At 41.6% G+C, this 16,403-nt stretch overlaps 1 protein-coding gene across 2 annotated transcripts in view; it reads left to right on the top strand.

Annotated features, from left to right (window-relative positions):
- RCAN2 (regulator of calcineurin 2) overlaps positions 1-16,403 on the top strand; it is a 265,414-nt gene that overhangs the window by 152,054 nt on the left and 96,957 nt on the right. Inside the window, exon 1 of one of the 2 annotated variants that reach the window (XM_032409715.1) lies at positions 14,785-15,238. The exons of the other annotated variant lie outside the window; for it this stretch is intronic. Within the exon in view, the coding sequence (XP_032265606.1) occupies positions 15,152-15,238 (87 nt within the window). The 5' untranslated portion in view covers positions 14,785-15,151. Of the gene's footprint in view, positions 1-14,784; positions 15,239-16,403 lie in introns of those variants that run through there. 2 annotated transcript variants of the gene reach the window in all.

Here is a 16,403-nt window from a genome sequence, read left to right on the forward strand (position 1 = left end):
GGACTTATGCTTTAATACTTTATAGTGTCCCACGGATCTCCTTTTCTTTATTTTAGTTTTGGTCTCAGTAAACTATTGGCTTTACAAACATGCTCTTCATCTGGGACTCTATGGGATTCAAATCCGTTATTCCAGCCCACGTGAAACCATAAAAGTTTCTGAGGAGTTTATCTCATCTCTTCTTATACCTGTCTTTGGTAAATTCTTCTTTCTCCCACTATTACATGAAAGATGAAAGCATTCATATATTTCTTCTCTCATGAGAAGGGCTCATTACTTTATGGAATTTAGTTCACTTAGGTTTCTTTTTCTTTAACTCTCTTATGGGGTGTTTAAAAACCTGTGATTGCATAGTTTGTGTAACTTATTTTTTTTGACAGAGTGAAACAATGGCTTCTTACAACTTTCTGTATTTAACAGGAAGAAGAAGTTTCTGTGTGTTTTATTTATTTATTTATAGATTTTAAATATTTATTTGAGAGCGCACGTGAGAGAGAGAGAGCATGAGCTGGGGGGATGGGCAAGGGAAGAGGGAGAAGCAGGATCTCTGCTGAGCAAGGAACCTGATGCCGGGCTTGATCCCAGGACCCTGAGATCTTTTTTTCTCTACTTTTGATACCCCAATTCTATGAAAACACTCAAAAGACATATCTCAGTCAAAGAAAGAATGTGATTTCTCAAAGTTTTGGAAATTTCCGAAGGTATTGCCATGCCCAGCAGACATCCCCAACCCAAATCCCAATCTGGGTGGTATGAACGTGTATAATCAGCCTGACATCTAATACCAGAAACGTCTCTTTTGTGCATTCCATGTGGCTTCTTACCTCTCCTTCTTTACCTTTCTCTGTTCTAGTTTTACTACTTACTACAAAAAAAAAAAAAAAAGGGAACATAAAATGAAAGAAGATATGGGTTATGAAAGAAGATTGACTTTTTTAGATGCTTTCCTTCTCTAGCCCGAGAATGTTTAGAAATACAGAGCAAGTCATTTGATGGCCCTACCTGACATTTTTAGGCAGATGGAATCTTCTTAAAGTGTGAGGTGTTAGCAGTCTGAAGCTTGACAAGATCCAGTGACATAATCATAATGTATTTCTCATTATTTCTAAGTTATATTTCTTATACATAATTCTAATGATTTATTTATTTGAAATCTAACCAGTCATAATCAATGTTTATTTCTAATTCAGTTGTTTAAAAAATTATGAACTTTACCAGAAAATCTTTTCTGATCTGATTCATTTTATCTTTTATGCTTTCCAGCTCTTTTCTCAAGCTCCATTTTTTTCCATGGTCTCTGTCTTGACACATACTGACCATTATACATCAAATAACATTATGAGTACCTGCTTACTTGCTAATTTAAGACATTCAAATTAAATTTTAAAATGAAAGATTTTCCACATTCAAGGATTAGTCTTCTTAAAAAAAAAAAGATTTTATTTATTTATTTGAGAGAGAGAGAATGAGAGAGAGAGAGAGATCACAAGCAGGGGAGAGGGGTAGAGGAGAAGCAGACTTCTGCTGAGCAGGGAGCCCGATGTGGGGCTCAATCCCAGGACCCCGGGATCATGACCTGAGCTGAAGGCAGACATTTAACTGACTGAGCCACCCAGGCACCCTAAATAGTCTTACTTATGGTTCTATCCCCATTTTGTTTTTGATTCTGTATAAAATTGGATCTTACTTTCACACATATTCTCATACACGCACATGGATGCTGTATTAGTTACAGTGATGATGTCTGCTGTACCAGAGATGCTCTAAAATCTCAGGGGCTTAACAGAAAAGAGGTTTATTTTCCACTCATGTAAAACCCCATTAGAAGTGTGGTAGAGGAGGATGATGAAAGGGATAGGAATGTGCTCCATGCAGTCATTCAAAGACCTAGGCTGACATAGCCTCTACCATCTTCAAAACTGGGCTCCAAAGATCAGTTTGAAGAAAAATGAGGGTCCTGCAGCTGGTTCTTATAGGCCAGGCCTGAAAGTGGCATACATTAATTCTGTTTCTACTCCATTGGACAGAAAATCACAGGATCACCCGTGGAATGAGAACTGTAGCCCTCATGGGAAACTACAGTTCTATACTATTGAAGGAGCACAAGCCTTTGGTGGACTTTCAGCCACTTCTCTTTATACTCGTAAATGCATCTGAGTCTTCATGGCTATGCTTCTTAGTTCTTCCAGTGTAAATCTCTTAAGACTCTCAAAGCTTGAGGAGTTAAAGAATAGGGTGGTGGGGCAGGGGACTTAATGCTAAGCACCAAAGTCTAAAGCAAATAGAGCTGTTGCTATGGTAGAACAACTCAGAACTAATCCATCCATAAAAGGAAGTGAGAATGGCATTAACTTGTTTTGTCTTTCACTTATGCATTCTTTTACCCATTTATCAGACATTATCTTGATTACTTGCTGTATGCTTTATGCTTAGCAACATGCTGAGTGCTTAGTATACAATAAAACATTTAAACCATTCGGTGAGGTAAGAGCTATAATGGATTTGTGTGCATTATGTATATGGAAGTAATGTGCATTATTTTAGTCGTGGAGGCTGACCTTCCACTAAGGTAGCATGAGAAATTTCCAGCACAAGTCTTAAGGGCCTATTTGCCTTTTGGATTTTTAATATTCCTTACTATATTCTTTTGCCTATATGTAGCCCTGGTTCTAGCTTTGCACTCCACTCTTATGGATAGTAATATGATTATATTTCCTTAGTAGAAAGATCTGTCTGGCCGCACATGGTTTGCAAGATAGATACAATAGCAGTGAAATTAGAAGCAGGGAGAGTCAAGGGGCTACTATGATAGCCTTCATTGGTTCTCTCTCTCTCTCTTTATGGAACAAAATTGAAATTCCTATCTATAACTCACAAAACTCTTTATGGTCAGGCCTTTGCCTAACAGTCTAGGTGCATTTTCCATGGCTCTCTACCCCTAATCTCTGACTCCACCTGGGAATTTCTGCAATATTAGTCTACTCATCGTTTCTCATACTTAGCCACATCATGCCATGCTCCTGCCTACACTTAATAGTGACTTCCCTACTTGCTTGCCCATCTGGAAGACTAACAAATTACTTAACTTTCAAAGTTTAGCAAAATATTCCCTTCTTAGGGAAACCTCTAAATGCCCCCTCTCTAAGGCAGACTTAGATACTTCTTATCCTATGCTCATGCTATACTTTGTACCAACATTTTTTGTAGAAAATAAAATTTATATTACATAATACTCTATTCTGTCCTAGCCTGTCTTATAATATTGTAATTCTTTACTACCTTTACCATGACCTCCTTGAGGAAGGAGATAGTGCCTTATCTTTCTATGGCCAATTGCCTTGCTGTGTACTGGGTCATATAGTTTGTTCAATAAATAACCATTGAATGGAAGGGGTGGTTGAATGAAGGAATTGCAGTGATAGGAAATAACCTATGCAAAGCAGAGTAGTTTTAATAATATGTCATATATCAAGAACTTCGGTTCATTTGGAAAATAGGATTGTGCAGAGCAGTAGTTAGAAAAAAAAATGGTTGGAAAAGTAGGTTGGTGTCACCATATTAAAAAAAAAAACCACTTTTAATTCTACCATCAGTAGGAAAGCAATGAAGATATTGAGCCAGGGAGTGATGTCACCAGAACTAGTTCCAGATGAATCCGGTGGTATTAAATAAAAATTAAATAAAAAGATGAGTGGGCAGGGAGGCATAGTGGGTAGGAGGCTGATAGTAGAACCTTGTTATTTTTGAGCTGTCCAGCATCCCACCCCTGTTCTATGTTGAGGAAGTCTCCCCTCTATGATCCTTGGTAGGGCTACCATCTCTTACTAAGAGGCTATGGACCAAAATTTCCCTAACTAGATATCCTGGCAGCTGGGCTTGGGGTACATGACTCAGGCTTGACTAACTGAACACCACACTCAGAGAGTATTACACAAAATCGCAGGAACCGTTAGATATCACTCAGAGCAGCAGAAAAGTGATTAGTCTGATGGTTGTGGGTTCCAGTGGTAGCATCCTATTTCATTTGTTCCTACAGCATCATCTCAGAGGTCACCTTCTGTAGTTTAGACCCTCTTCATTCCAACCTACTTTCTGAAGCTATTTCTCAAAGTTGTTAATTCTGTAGGAGCTACCTGCTAACTTCCTTATATGCTGCTTTTCTGCTAGTAGCCAAGAGCAGTTTCTATCATTTGCAACCGAAAGCCTATTCTGAAAGGTATAGAATTGAAACAGTGGTAGACATTGGTGGATGCCCATCCAGCATCCATCCCTCTCCTAACCCAGATACTTGTTTGCACATCCATCCATTCTCATGCAACCCTACTTCAAGGAAAACCAACACCACTTCTTACTGGAGGAGTGGATCCAAATTGGCTTAAGCTAATCAGCATATTCCTTACCCCAGCCACAGTCATGTTCACAGGTGAACAGGTGACTTAAGTGGGCCAGTTGTAGAATGAAATAGAGGCAGTGCTTGCTACTGAGAGCCATCCTGGGAATCAGCTTTAGAATGACACTGACCTTCAGAAGACAGAGTCAGAGAGACAGGGCCCTTTGACAACCTCACTGAGGCTCTGGATCAATCAGCTCCTCTGGGCTGCCAGTGGAAGGAATCAAAGGTGACTAGGGGTATGATGCAAGGTGACTGGGTGGAAGGTGTTGTCACAATTGAGAGAGGGAGCACAGGAAGAGTAGCAAACTTGGTTAGATTAGAAGTTCAGGTCCAAAAATGGTACATTTGCTTTTCCGGAAGTATTTTTGTGCTTCATAAGTTGTTAGTTTCAAATAAAGAGTAAGACTTACCAAATACTTTCATATATTTACATGTCAAACTAAAGCCTCAGCCTTTTTAAAACAGAGTAGAGATAGTTGTGTAGAATGACCACTGTTCATAGATTTGCAGGTTATTTTTCCCATGTCTTAGGTTTTAACCTGAGAAGGAGAATGGGCTGAGATGGGGGGCATGTTTCTAGAGTTTTAACTAGTCAGAACTATAACAGTTTTGCAGTAATGTCCATCCCTGATTAATACCTATAAAGACTAGTACCTATTACCACTACAAGTCATAATCTCAGGTTTTACCTTTAGCCTTCTTTTTTTGCTTTTTTGTTGTTCTTGTTAATGTAAACATTAATGATATTAGCTAAAGATTGAAATGAACAACTGTGAATGTGTATCTCTCATGGATGTATAAAACTGATCACATTTTAACATACCTAAGTTATTTCAGATAAAGTTAACCATATCTACCTAGGCTTAGAACCTTAGAATCTCCTTCTCTCCCTGCCTCCCCTTCTCTTTTTTTCTGGTATCTCCATCCTGCCTCCCTCCTCATGTTACTCCCCATCCCCAGACCATTACATTGGCAGCCAATTAATTGTTAAATCCTAAACATTTTATCTCCATGGTGTTTCTCATATCCACCCTTTTCCTTAAATTACTATTCCATCTCCATAATCCATCCCCTCAGTGCCTTCCAGCAAGAGTCTGGACACAGGGCTCAATCCCATGACCCTGAAATCATGACCCTGAGATCACGACCTGAGCCGAAACCAAGAGTCAGTTGCTTAACCGACTACACCACCCAGGCGCCCTAAGGCTTTCTTGATTTTGCTGGTAGATGGAATCTTTCATCTCTATAAGAAACCCACTCTTGTCACTGGCACCATCTCCTTGAAGATGAGATCTGATACTTTCCAATCCAGCCTTCACATCACCACTAGAATGCTTTCAAAAGTGCAGATGTGTTCATGTTCTGTCCCCCCAGAACGTTAAAGTTTATGTAGCAGAGAAGTTAAGAGTTCACACTTGGAGATAAGTGGTTTAGATTTAACCTAGCTCTACCGCTTTCTAGCTACTTCACCTGAGTCAAATGATTTCCTCATTCTCTAAGTGGGGCCTATTGTGAAGTTTAAATAACACAATGCTAATGAATTAGGTTAACCCTAATTAAGTGATGTATGACAGGACGATAAATTCCAAGTTGCAACTAAGACACAATAAAATAAAAATATGATATTCCAAGTAGAGGTAGGTATCAGACCAATATGCAGATTTTCAAAGCAGGTGACCAAATACTAGTGAGATAGCTCCAAAACCTGAAAAGGGGATTAGCAGGGCAAAACCATCGGAGATGGCAAGATGATTCTGTGAGGCGGTTTTCTTTGCAGAGATCCATCCTGGGACTCCTGCTGGTACTTCAGGAGGGCTTTAGGATGGTGCCAGCTCCCTCACCCTTAATGTAAATAGGAGGAGGGGTAGTTTCAATGAGACGGTTGGAAAACCTGATGAATGACTCCCACTTTATTGTCCCCTTTGTCCCCTGTTATTTAATCTAGGGCTGTGTGTGTGTGTGTGTGTGTGTGCGCATGTGTATGTGAGTTAGCTAGGACTTTTTTGGTTGTTAGTGACAGAAATAGTATCTGAATTGGCTTGCGGAAAGAGGGAGGCATTGGTTGGAATAATACTAGAATATCATTGATATTCTCCTGACCCAGTTTTGGTTTGGAAAATCCTCATGAGGGGGTGCCTGGGTGGCTCAGTCGTTAAGCGTCTGCCTTCGGCTCAGGTCGTGATCCCAGGGTCCTGGGATCGAGCCCCACATCGGGCTCCCTGCTCCGCGGGAAGCCTGCTTCTCCCTCTCCCACTCCCCCTGCTTGTGTTCCCTCTCTGGCTATGTCTCTCTCTGTCAAATAAATAAATAAAATCTTTAAAAAAAAAAAATAAAGTTACAAAAAAAAAAAAAAAAGAAAAGAAAATCCTCATGAGAACTCTGACTGGCTTAGTCTGATCAGGGCCACCTCAGATGAATCCAGGATGGAAGGAGGAGGAGCAGTTCCCAGAGAATTAAATGTCCAAAGACAGGAGTGCTAAGCAACAGCCTATTTGTTTTTCATCCCTGTCATTTTTCAGGTACATCAGCTTCTTAGGCATAGCACTGCGTCTATAAAAATGCACCATCCGATTCAGATGTGGAGGTTCGAAAGGGGAAATATGTCTTCTTAAAGGAGGGATCAAGGCAGGGATAAGACCCTGGGAACTGCGGAAGAGGGCAAGGCAAAGAAGAAATGGTGATGGCTTCCTCAGCATGCCAGTTGAGATTAGCTGTCAGAGATTTGTAGGACTTCAGTAGGTGCTAACTGCTCACATACCCACAGTGATGGAATGGCTGTCCTTGAGTCTGAATGAGGGCATTGCAGCTACCACATGGCATGGGGCTGTCTGCTGCAAACTGGGGCATTTGATTTTGATTTTGTGTCCCTCATTCTCCCCTTTCAGTGTCGCTTTTACTTCTTATGGACCTCCCCTGCCCCCACCTCACCATCCCCACTGCCCAGTGACCTCAGGCACCTTCATTGGCCTCACTCTCCCTTCTCAGGCTCATTCTCCTTCAGAGGGACCCATTTTATATACTTACATCTTGTCCATGTCCCCAGCAGCACCTGTCCTTAGTCACCACTCAGAGCAAAAGGATTTCACTTATTCAGTTATTCATTCACCCAACACATGTTCATTGAGCTCTCATTGTGCATCAGGCCCCATTGTAGGCACATAGGGAAACCATAGTGAACAAGTTAGGGGAGCCCTGCCCCCATGGAGCTTGCATTCCCATGGGAGAGATAAAATGAAACTACACAAATAAATGTATACCATCAGTTAGTGATAAGTTCTTTGAAGAGAAATAAAACAAGAGGAAGAAGATAGTCAGAGGGTGCTACTTAGTGAGAGACAGATGAGGGCAGACTTCTCTGACGTGGGCCATTGAGCAGAGACCTGCCTTCTGTGGAGGAGTGAGCCCTGCTAAGATGGGGGACATGGCATTCAAGGCAAGGGATGCCACCTGCAAGAGACCTGGGGTGAGAATGTGTTTGACCTGTGATGACCGGACCTAAGTGAGGTATCACAGAAAAAGAAGTGTAAATGGCTCTTAACTGCAGGAGCCAATGCTCCACTTTGCTCATAAGAGTAATGCGAACAAAGCTCATTGAGGCCTTTTGGGGTGTGTTTAGGATGTTTTGCTTGCTCAGGTGAGAAACAGAACCTGAATTAGCTGGAGAAAAGATAGTGGGGATTGACTAGAACAATGCTGTACTAGTGCACATACAGAAAGACCCATAAATGTGTCCATAATAAGAGAAGTGCAAATCAAAACTCCACACTGGACTAAATGCATCTTGCTCACCAGATGGGCAAATGTCCAATACATTCCACAACACATGCTGCAGGGAAACACTTTCTCATAAATTGCTGGTTGGGAAGCAAAATGACACAACTTCTATGGAGGAGAGTTTGGCTGGATCTAGCAAAATCACATATACACTTGCCTTTTAACCCAGCAATTCCACTTCTGGAGTCAGTCCCCAAACATGAAAAAGCATGAGCAAAGTCTATCCATGGCTGCACTGTTTAATAGCCCAAGACTAGAAACAGTCCTAGTGCCTATCAATAGGGGCCTAGTTTCGCAAACTTCGTAAATGGTGGAATACTATACAGCTATAAAAAGGAATAAGAATATTACTATATATTACTATGGAATGATCTCTAGGGCCACATTTTTTAGTGATAAAAGCAAGACAATAAAGTGTGCAAATATGCTCTCATTTGTCTAAAAAGGAGAGGGAAAATAAACATATATATTTGCTAGTTTGGCTTTTTTTGGTAACAAAAGAATGGATAAACAATAAAGATGAAATAACAGTGACCTGTATGGGAGGGAGGAGGGGAATGGGGTGAAGGAGACAGGGATAAAAGCTCTATTTCTTTGTAGATTTGTAGTTTTGAATTTTGAACCATGCAATATTTTTTATAATTATAAAACAAAATTAAGTTTAATGGGAATGATAATCCTTATGAATTCAAAGATGTTACTTTGGAAAAAAAGCAAACAACTTTGGAAACATTTTAGAAACAAATGAACCTTACAAAGTAAATGTTTCTAAAAGTAACAGATTTTGAAACCAATGAACCTAACTTTTTATCCAGTTGGTGGGATAGAGGAACTATTTCAAAGGACTGTAAGACACCGTAACTTGTATCTCCTTTATGGGATATACCCAAAGGAGAAAAAGAACTGGGAAAAAAATCTTAAATTGTTCCTTGTAGTATTAATAACGTGATTCCAAGGCTGCTGTACAGATAGAATGGGATAAGGCAAATGAATAATTATGTTTTTGGTAATGACCAAGACATTTGATGTAGAAGAAAGGGGATACAGATATAAGACTGATGCGTCTCAGCAAAAACACTGTAGTCTTGGATTTGAAATCATCAGTCCGAACTCATATGCTATCTTTTAAATACATTTATATAATTCCTAGCTCTGTCCACTGAAATGCTTATAAATAATAACCAACCTGGTGCGAAGAGCACCTCTCTATAAGTATATAAATTATGATCTGAAAATATGTTAAAATACTTGCTAAATGGAACTGAGGCTCCTTGGAGAAATTGTTGATTCTTTATCTGAAACAGGAAATGGACAAGATGAGCCTGGAATATCTTGTCATGCCAGAAGGAGAGGTAGCCCTCGAAGACATTGGGATTGTGTCAAAAGGACACCAGAGCCAACCTGATTAGACTCTCACCAACCAAAATGGGCAATTGAAGCATCAATAAAATAAAACTACAGTGGATTTAAACTCACGATTAGACTCTCACCAGCCAAAGATGGGCAATTGAAGCATCAATAAAATAAAACTACACAGTATTTAAACTCACTAAATATATTTAATTCATGAGTTCATCATGATACTTAAAAAAACCTCAATGATCTTCTTTGAAGGATAATAAGGAAACAAATTATTTTTAAAAACTAGCTAATAAAGGAAACGAGTAAAGTGTGTATTTTGCCTGTCTCACACAAATGTAGATGAGTAGTTCCTCTTCATGGAAGTAGTCCATGAACACGTGAAGAAGGAGTACCATTATTCTGCAAATCCTAAAGAAAGAATGAGTCTAGGCATTTGCATTAAAGGAGAGACAGCCTGGCATTACCTACCCCCTGATGGAAGAACACAACACCATCTAGGAAGGAGTCCTGCCACACCTGAATCCACCAGTCTTCTGAATCTAACTAACAGGACCTACAGGTAACAGAGGAACCAGTTAAATGACACTGTGTGGAGCTCATCATGAAAATACAGACTGGGGAAACTAAAGGACAAATGACATGATTTCATCATCAACAGCAAACTCCAAGGAAGAAGAAGAAGAAAAAAAAGAAGGGATGTGGGAGTATTCTATAGATTAAAAGAGACAATGAAGACACCACAGCTTGGATCCCAATTTAGACCAACAAATTTAACAAATGAAGGAAAGAAGGAAGGAAGGGGACAGCAGGATGAGACTGGGGAGGGAGCAGAGAGTGGATGAGAAGAAAGAGAATATTGGTAGTTTGGAGCAATGTGCACACTGGCAGGATATTTGATGATATACTGAGGAAGTAGTCTTTCTTTTGGGTTGTGTGATGATAGGTATTGTGATTTCCAAAGAGGAGCCCTTATCTTTTCGAGATATATACTGAAATATTTACAGGTGATAGGGTCACACATCTGCTTCAAAATAATTGGGAGTGAGTAGGGACATGAAGCAGTGATCCTCAGACTTGGCTTTGCATTGGGATCACCTGGAGGGCTTATTAAAATACAGGTACCAGCCTCACCTCCAGAGATTCTCATTCAGTCTTGGGTGGGATTCAAGAATTTGCCTTTCTAGCAAGTTTCCAGATGATGCTGATGCTGTTGGTGGGGACCACACTCTGAAACCCACTGGCAGAGAAGAAGCAAGATTGGCCCCCAAAGTTATTCTTGCACCTGACTGGTGGGTATGTGAAGGCTTATTATTATATCCTTTCTAGTTCTGAATACGTTTGAGATTTTCGATGGTAAATATTAAAAACAAGTGATACCAAAAGACATGTAGAGGAGCAAAGCCTTTGACATCCCATAGCTTTCATGGGAATATCTGTGCTCATTAGCAAGGCAGATTTGGCTTCTGCCTCTGGATTAAAAGATGCACATCTCCTCCTGCCTACTTAGAGGTGACTGTAAGAATTGCCTGGCCAGAGGGGCAGGAAAGTGATCTTTGTCTAAAGGGTCTGCGTCATGTTGCATCCATTTTCTTAATGTGGTCAGTCATTGGGGGAGCAGTGGTTTGGATGAATTGTATGATTTTATGGCCACTTCTGCTGGGAAGGGTGCTCCTGAGCAGAGCTGTGCCAGGATTCAGCTGTCAGGAAAGGGGGTGATCACAGAACTTCTATGCCCATATACCTTCCTGCAAGGACCTTCCTAAAACTCCTAGATCAGAAGGCACCTCTTTTGGGTTGAGTCCCTCTACTTGTCTTTTAAGATGCATTCATCCATTTACTTATCCATTCATGCATCAGATATTTAATAGAACACCTCCTAAGTGTCAGGCACTCTTCTAGCCCTTGAGAAAAGCAGTGAACAGAATAGGCAAAATCTCTGCTTTTGTGGAGATTAAATTCTAGTTGGAGGAACAAACAATAAATTAAAAAGTGAACAGTAATTTCAGAGAATGAAAAGTGCTATGAATAAAATTAAAATGAAGATGCTGGGATAGGGATTGATTCTGTGTGTGTGTGTGCACGTGCATGCGTATGTTTGTGTACACATTTTATTTTAGGTGATCAGGGAGAGTTTCTCCAAGGGGATGGTATCTGAGCTGAGAGATGGATGATAGGAAGGATCCGGCCATGAAGAGATCTGGATATGTTCAGACAAAGGCAATAGCAAAGTACAAAGGCCCTGAGATGAGAAGGAACTAGGTGCTTCTTTGGAATGCAGAGAAAACCAGTGGGTCTGGGACATGGAGAGCACAGGGAAAAATGGTATGAGATGAGATGGAGAGTGGGTAGGAGCCAGGGTATGTAGGGCCTTATAGTCATCAGCCAGGGTGCTTATATACATACCCCAGACACCTCCAAGCCTGTCAGTCATCTCCCAGCTATAAAAAGTACACTCTATCTAGAGAAACAGGACACTATTTTAACATGGAAGCCCCTTAGGAGCTCTGGTCTATAGGAAAATGACTGCTTTTGTAGAGGCAATTGAATTGTATTGTATATCCAATTTGTTGAACCAACCTATTTTAAAAGCCCAATAATTTTATTTTAGAATCACCATATGCTCTCAATGCATATAATTCCACCCTAAAAACACTATTTACTCAACTTAATACTCGGTCCCCTTGTTAAAATACAGATTCCTCTGTGATGGGTAATACTCTGAGTTATCAGTCATTTCATGCTAATATAAATGAGTTGATAGCTGTATCCTTGAAAAGAGTTTTAAGAGAGGAAAGCATAAAGTTAGTGGTTTCTGGAGCACAGGAAGGAATCTCCAGTGCAGAAACAAATCAGAATGGAGAAACTAAGGATGCATCAGAAAAAAATACTTACGTTACAATTTTGAGTGGGTTTCTGCCTCCTGGATAGACTAATGTCCTCCTGCCAAGACTTATCATAGCACGGCTGTTTTTCTTGAAATAACATATGTGAGTCCTTTCTAGCTCTTTCCTACATAGGAAGTGTGAAAGAATGCACAGATCCCAGTGATTACAATGCGTAGTTCCTACTGCCCTGCTGTTCCTTGTTGGGCTCTGGACATGCATGCTGGACCTAACCTCTGCAGATGAAGTGTTTTCAGGACTGAAACAGTGGTCCGCTGCAGGCAGCTCAATCAGCTGATGTGAACAGACCGTAGGCATCGCTTCCCAACTTCACATTCAAGTGACTTCATATTAGTTGCTTGCAATCAGCCCTGATAAGAATATTTACACCACAGAAATCAGCAAACACTACACCCTGGGCTTTTCTTTTCAGCGAGCTGATTGTTAGACACTTACCAGCATGCCGCTGGTGTGAAATTTTACAAAAGTCAATTTTAGCATACGCCATGGCATATGGAAAGAGTAGTGATGTCTGTTTTGCCTCTTGAACAGGTGTCGATGGTATTCAAAATTATATTCATCTTTGTATATACTTTACATTTTGGCTATATTTATGTATATATAAGCTCCATATATGTTCTCAAAAACTTTTCCTGGCATTCCATGGTCAACTGGGTAGACACTAAGGGTCCCTCAAGGCTTTGAGTCATCTGGCTGTTATTCCCTTGTCTACCCCTGGCTACAGTCAAATTTGAGCTTCAGTATGCCCTGCGCCTCAAATAACCTATTCTTTTTTTGGTCTGAGCACTTCTAGTCTGCTGCCCCTGTCTGATGGGCTCCCCTCACCTTCTCTGTCTACCCCTTCTCTGTCTACCGTAGCCTTATCCATGTTGCAAGGTCAGAGCAGAGGCCATGTCCTCCTTCTTGATGCTCAGCTGCCACAGCTGCTTTCATTATCCGTTGCTCTTCCTCCAGGGTTGCCACTAAATGCTGTCTGTGGCTCCTCAGCCACCATCTCGACGGCCACTGGCTCATTGTATAGATGTTTGTCTCCATGTCTTATCTCCTCCGCTGGATTTTAAGCCCCATGAGGATAGTGAATTTTGCTTATTCATCATTTTACCCTTAAGAGCATCTGGTGCAGAGCTTTGCATATAGTCATCACTCAGTAAGTGTTAGTTAAATTATCTGCATATATGACTTCATATTCCCCATAGTGGCCTGGACATCATAGTAAGTGCCCCACAGACACACACAGATACACACAGACAGACACACCCACAAAATTTCATCAGTCTAAATATTTGTATTTGTGGACTGCTTTCATTTAGCGTGGGAAATCTCTTACTGAAGGGGAACGGACACTAGGTCCAATTGTAATCCAATGAGGACCAACCACAAAACTTGTACTTGTGGTCTGAAAAGTCACCTTTCTCATCTGCATGCAAAATTGGAACGCTTTGTCCAATCATGTGTTAGAAAGGTGCCAATCTGATGCTCTCATGGCCGCCAAAGATGCCACCGCATTCCCGGGGGAATAAATCCTGGGAGAATTTTAGTGAGTTCTACTGGGACTTTTACAAAACTAATGATAAAATAAAAACTCATCTGATATTTTCTCTTTGCTCATCCCTGCTGTCAAAGAAGGCTATTCCTGTTTAGTTGATTCATTCATTAAACAATTATTGCCTTCTCTTTCCACTCTGCTCAAGTCTCAGATACAAAGATGAATTATCCATGGCCCTGCCCCTCAACGATTCACAATCAGGAAGAGAAACCAAAAAAAGCAACCAGACACGTTCAAAGTCTCAGGCGAAATAGAGCCCCGAGGCTCTGACAGTGACCCACATCAGTGCATTTGCCCATTAGATTCTGCCATCTGTCCCCGCATGAGACGTTTGCTGTAACTCCTTTTCCACGATTGCTTTTGGTTTGAATGACCTTGGAGATAGTCTGAAATCTCGTGCTTGGAAGGGTGCTTTTAGAGTTACTGGTCTGCACTTACGTGCTTCAAATAGAATTTCACAAACCTCTAATTATCTTCTCCTACCAGGCCGCCTAAATGACTGACGACCAGCTCTTTAGTCACTCCAAGAATGGATTTCTATTCAGCCCGTGCCTGGGATGCATTAGGATGTCCAGAACATGTGTGGCTGCTGAGCGGCACAGGGCAATGAGCAGAAGCCAAGTAATTTGCAAAATGCCTCAACTTCCTGCTCATCTCTGAGGCAGAAAATTGTCACACCTTAACCTCAGGAGGCTCATCTGCAGAATTATTTACCCACCCTCCCGAAGCAGAGCCTCTCGTGTCAGATTCTCCCCAATGCTTTTTGCAAACATAAGCACTCGGCTGAAACAACAGCTATGACTCAGTTCCTAGCGAATGCCGCCTGAATTGATTTAGTCTGAGTTCAGATTTAGCACATAATCATGTTCAATTTGCTCCACTGCACTGCCTAGAGATAAAAGGCTTGGGGGGAAAAAAATAGCTTCAGCTTGTGTCAGTCTTGGTGGTGATGTCATTGCCATGAGAGAGCCGGGGCCGTTCATTAGTCTGCTGTGCAGCCTCAGACGCGGGCTGCGTGCGTGCAGAGGGAGCGGGCTCCAGGTGCCGAGCGCCGGCGATCCCCAGGGCGAGGCGGCACCCGGGGCCGGCCACGGCCACATCCACCTGGAGGCTCTTCCCATCACGCACAGCTCTGAGGTCGCCTAGCTCTTGATTGAAAATTCAGGAGGGGGAATGCCAGCCCCTAGCATGGACTGTGATGTTTCCACTCTGGTTGCCTGTGTGGTGGATGTCGAGGTCTTTACCAATCAGGAGGTTAAGGTATGCACCTGCAATCTTCCTTTTCATTGTTGCTGGTAGTGAAGCTGCTCGGCAGAGCCTTTTTTCGCTTAAGGAGACAGGCAGGACTTTGGTTAATAGTTTTCAGCTCACAGTCTGCGCTAGGAATGCAAGCGGGGAGTGCATGCCTGTGTTTAATTAGAATAAGTTAGAAGAGGGACTGGCACATGAATTTCGAATGTGATAAGGTCCACCATTGTCTGGTTTTTTTTTTCTTGTCTCTTCTATTAGGTGACCCCCACCCCCACCCCCAGGCATCCCTTTCATAGTAGACATGTTTTCGTAGTCTCGTATCTGTGTGTCAGTAAGGAGAATTTGCCAGTCCTTAGTGTTGAGAGGGGTATTGATCGCGGATTCAATGAAGAAAGCACACATAATAAACGTCGCACCCAGGACACCCTGAGAGTGGGACAGTAAGCCCTTCAGGGCCCGTCACTGCACTGTGCCATGATGTGGTCTTCCAGTGGAACAAAAGCTGTCCTACAGATGACAGGTTCAATCTCTAGCTCTCTGGAAATCAAAGTTGCAGAGCAGCTGCTGAAATTTTCTTTGTCAGGCAAAGGAAGCAAGTCATTTTCCCTCAGCAGTTGTCCATCAAGAAAGTTCAGCCGTAAATAAATTTTGCATCTTAAGATGTAGGACTCCAGGCCGTTGGTCCCCACAGATTGTCTGCAGCAATCATTTAATTGTCTAGGTAATTGTCCCCTGATGATAGTCAGTCTTTTTTTTCCCTCATTTGGTTTTATATTATGAAAAAGAGTCCATGCTTGGAAAATGGGGATTTTGCTTTCTTCTCTCATATGGCAAAGAAGAGCTCGCAGAAGCCTCTTACTTGAACAGTTCACACAGAGAAAGGACAGTTACTCATTGTGTAACGGGAGGAAGCAAAGGGGAATTACAGCGCATAATCATTTTCCGCCTTCACCTTAGTCTCTACTCAGAGGAAGACCCTGCATTCTGCATTGTTGAGTGTGTGTCGGTGACACCCCGGGGCTTGCCAGGTGGGGATTTATGCGTTCACTAGCATATCACTAGCCTAACACTTGGCTCTGTCATTCAGGACTGCGGTTTCGAACCCTCTCTTGACATGGATTCAAGAATCCGGTTTGTTGTTCCTGCATATTTCAAATGTGTGGCTCCGTGTTTA

This window comes from Phoca vitulina, unplaced genomic scaffold (genome assembly GCF_004348235.1).
Source record: "Phoca vitulina isolate PV1807 unplaced genomic scaffold, GSC_HSeal_1.0 scaffold11, whole genome shotgun sequence".
Classification (NCBI taxonomy): domain Eukaryota; kingdom Metazoa; phylum Chordata; class Mammalia; order Carnivora; family Phocidae; genus Phoca; species Phoca vitulina.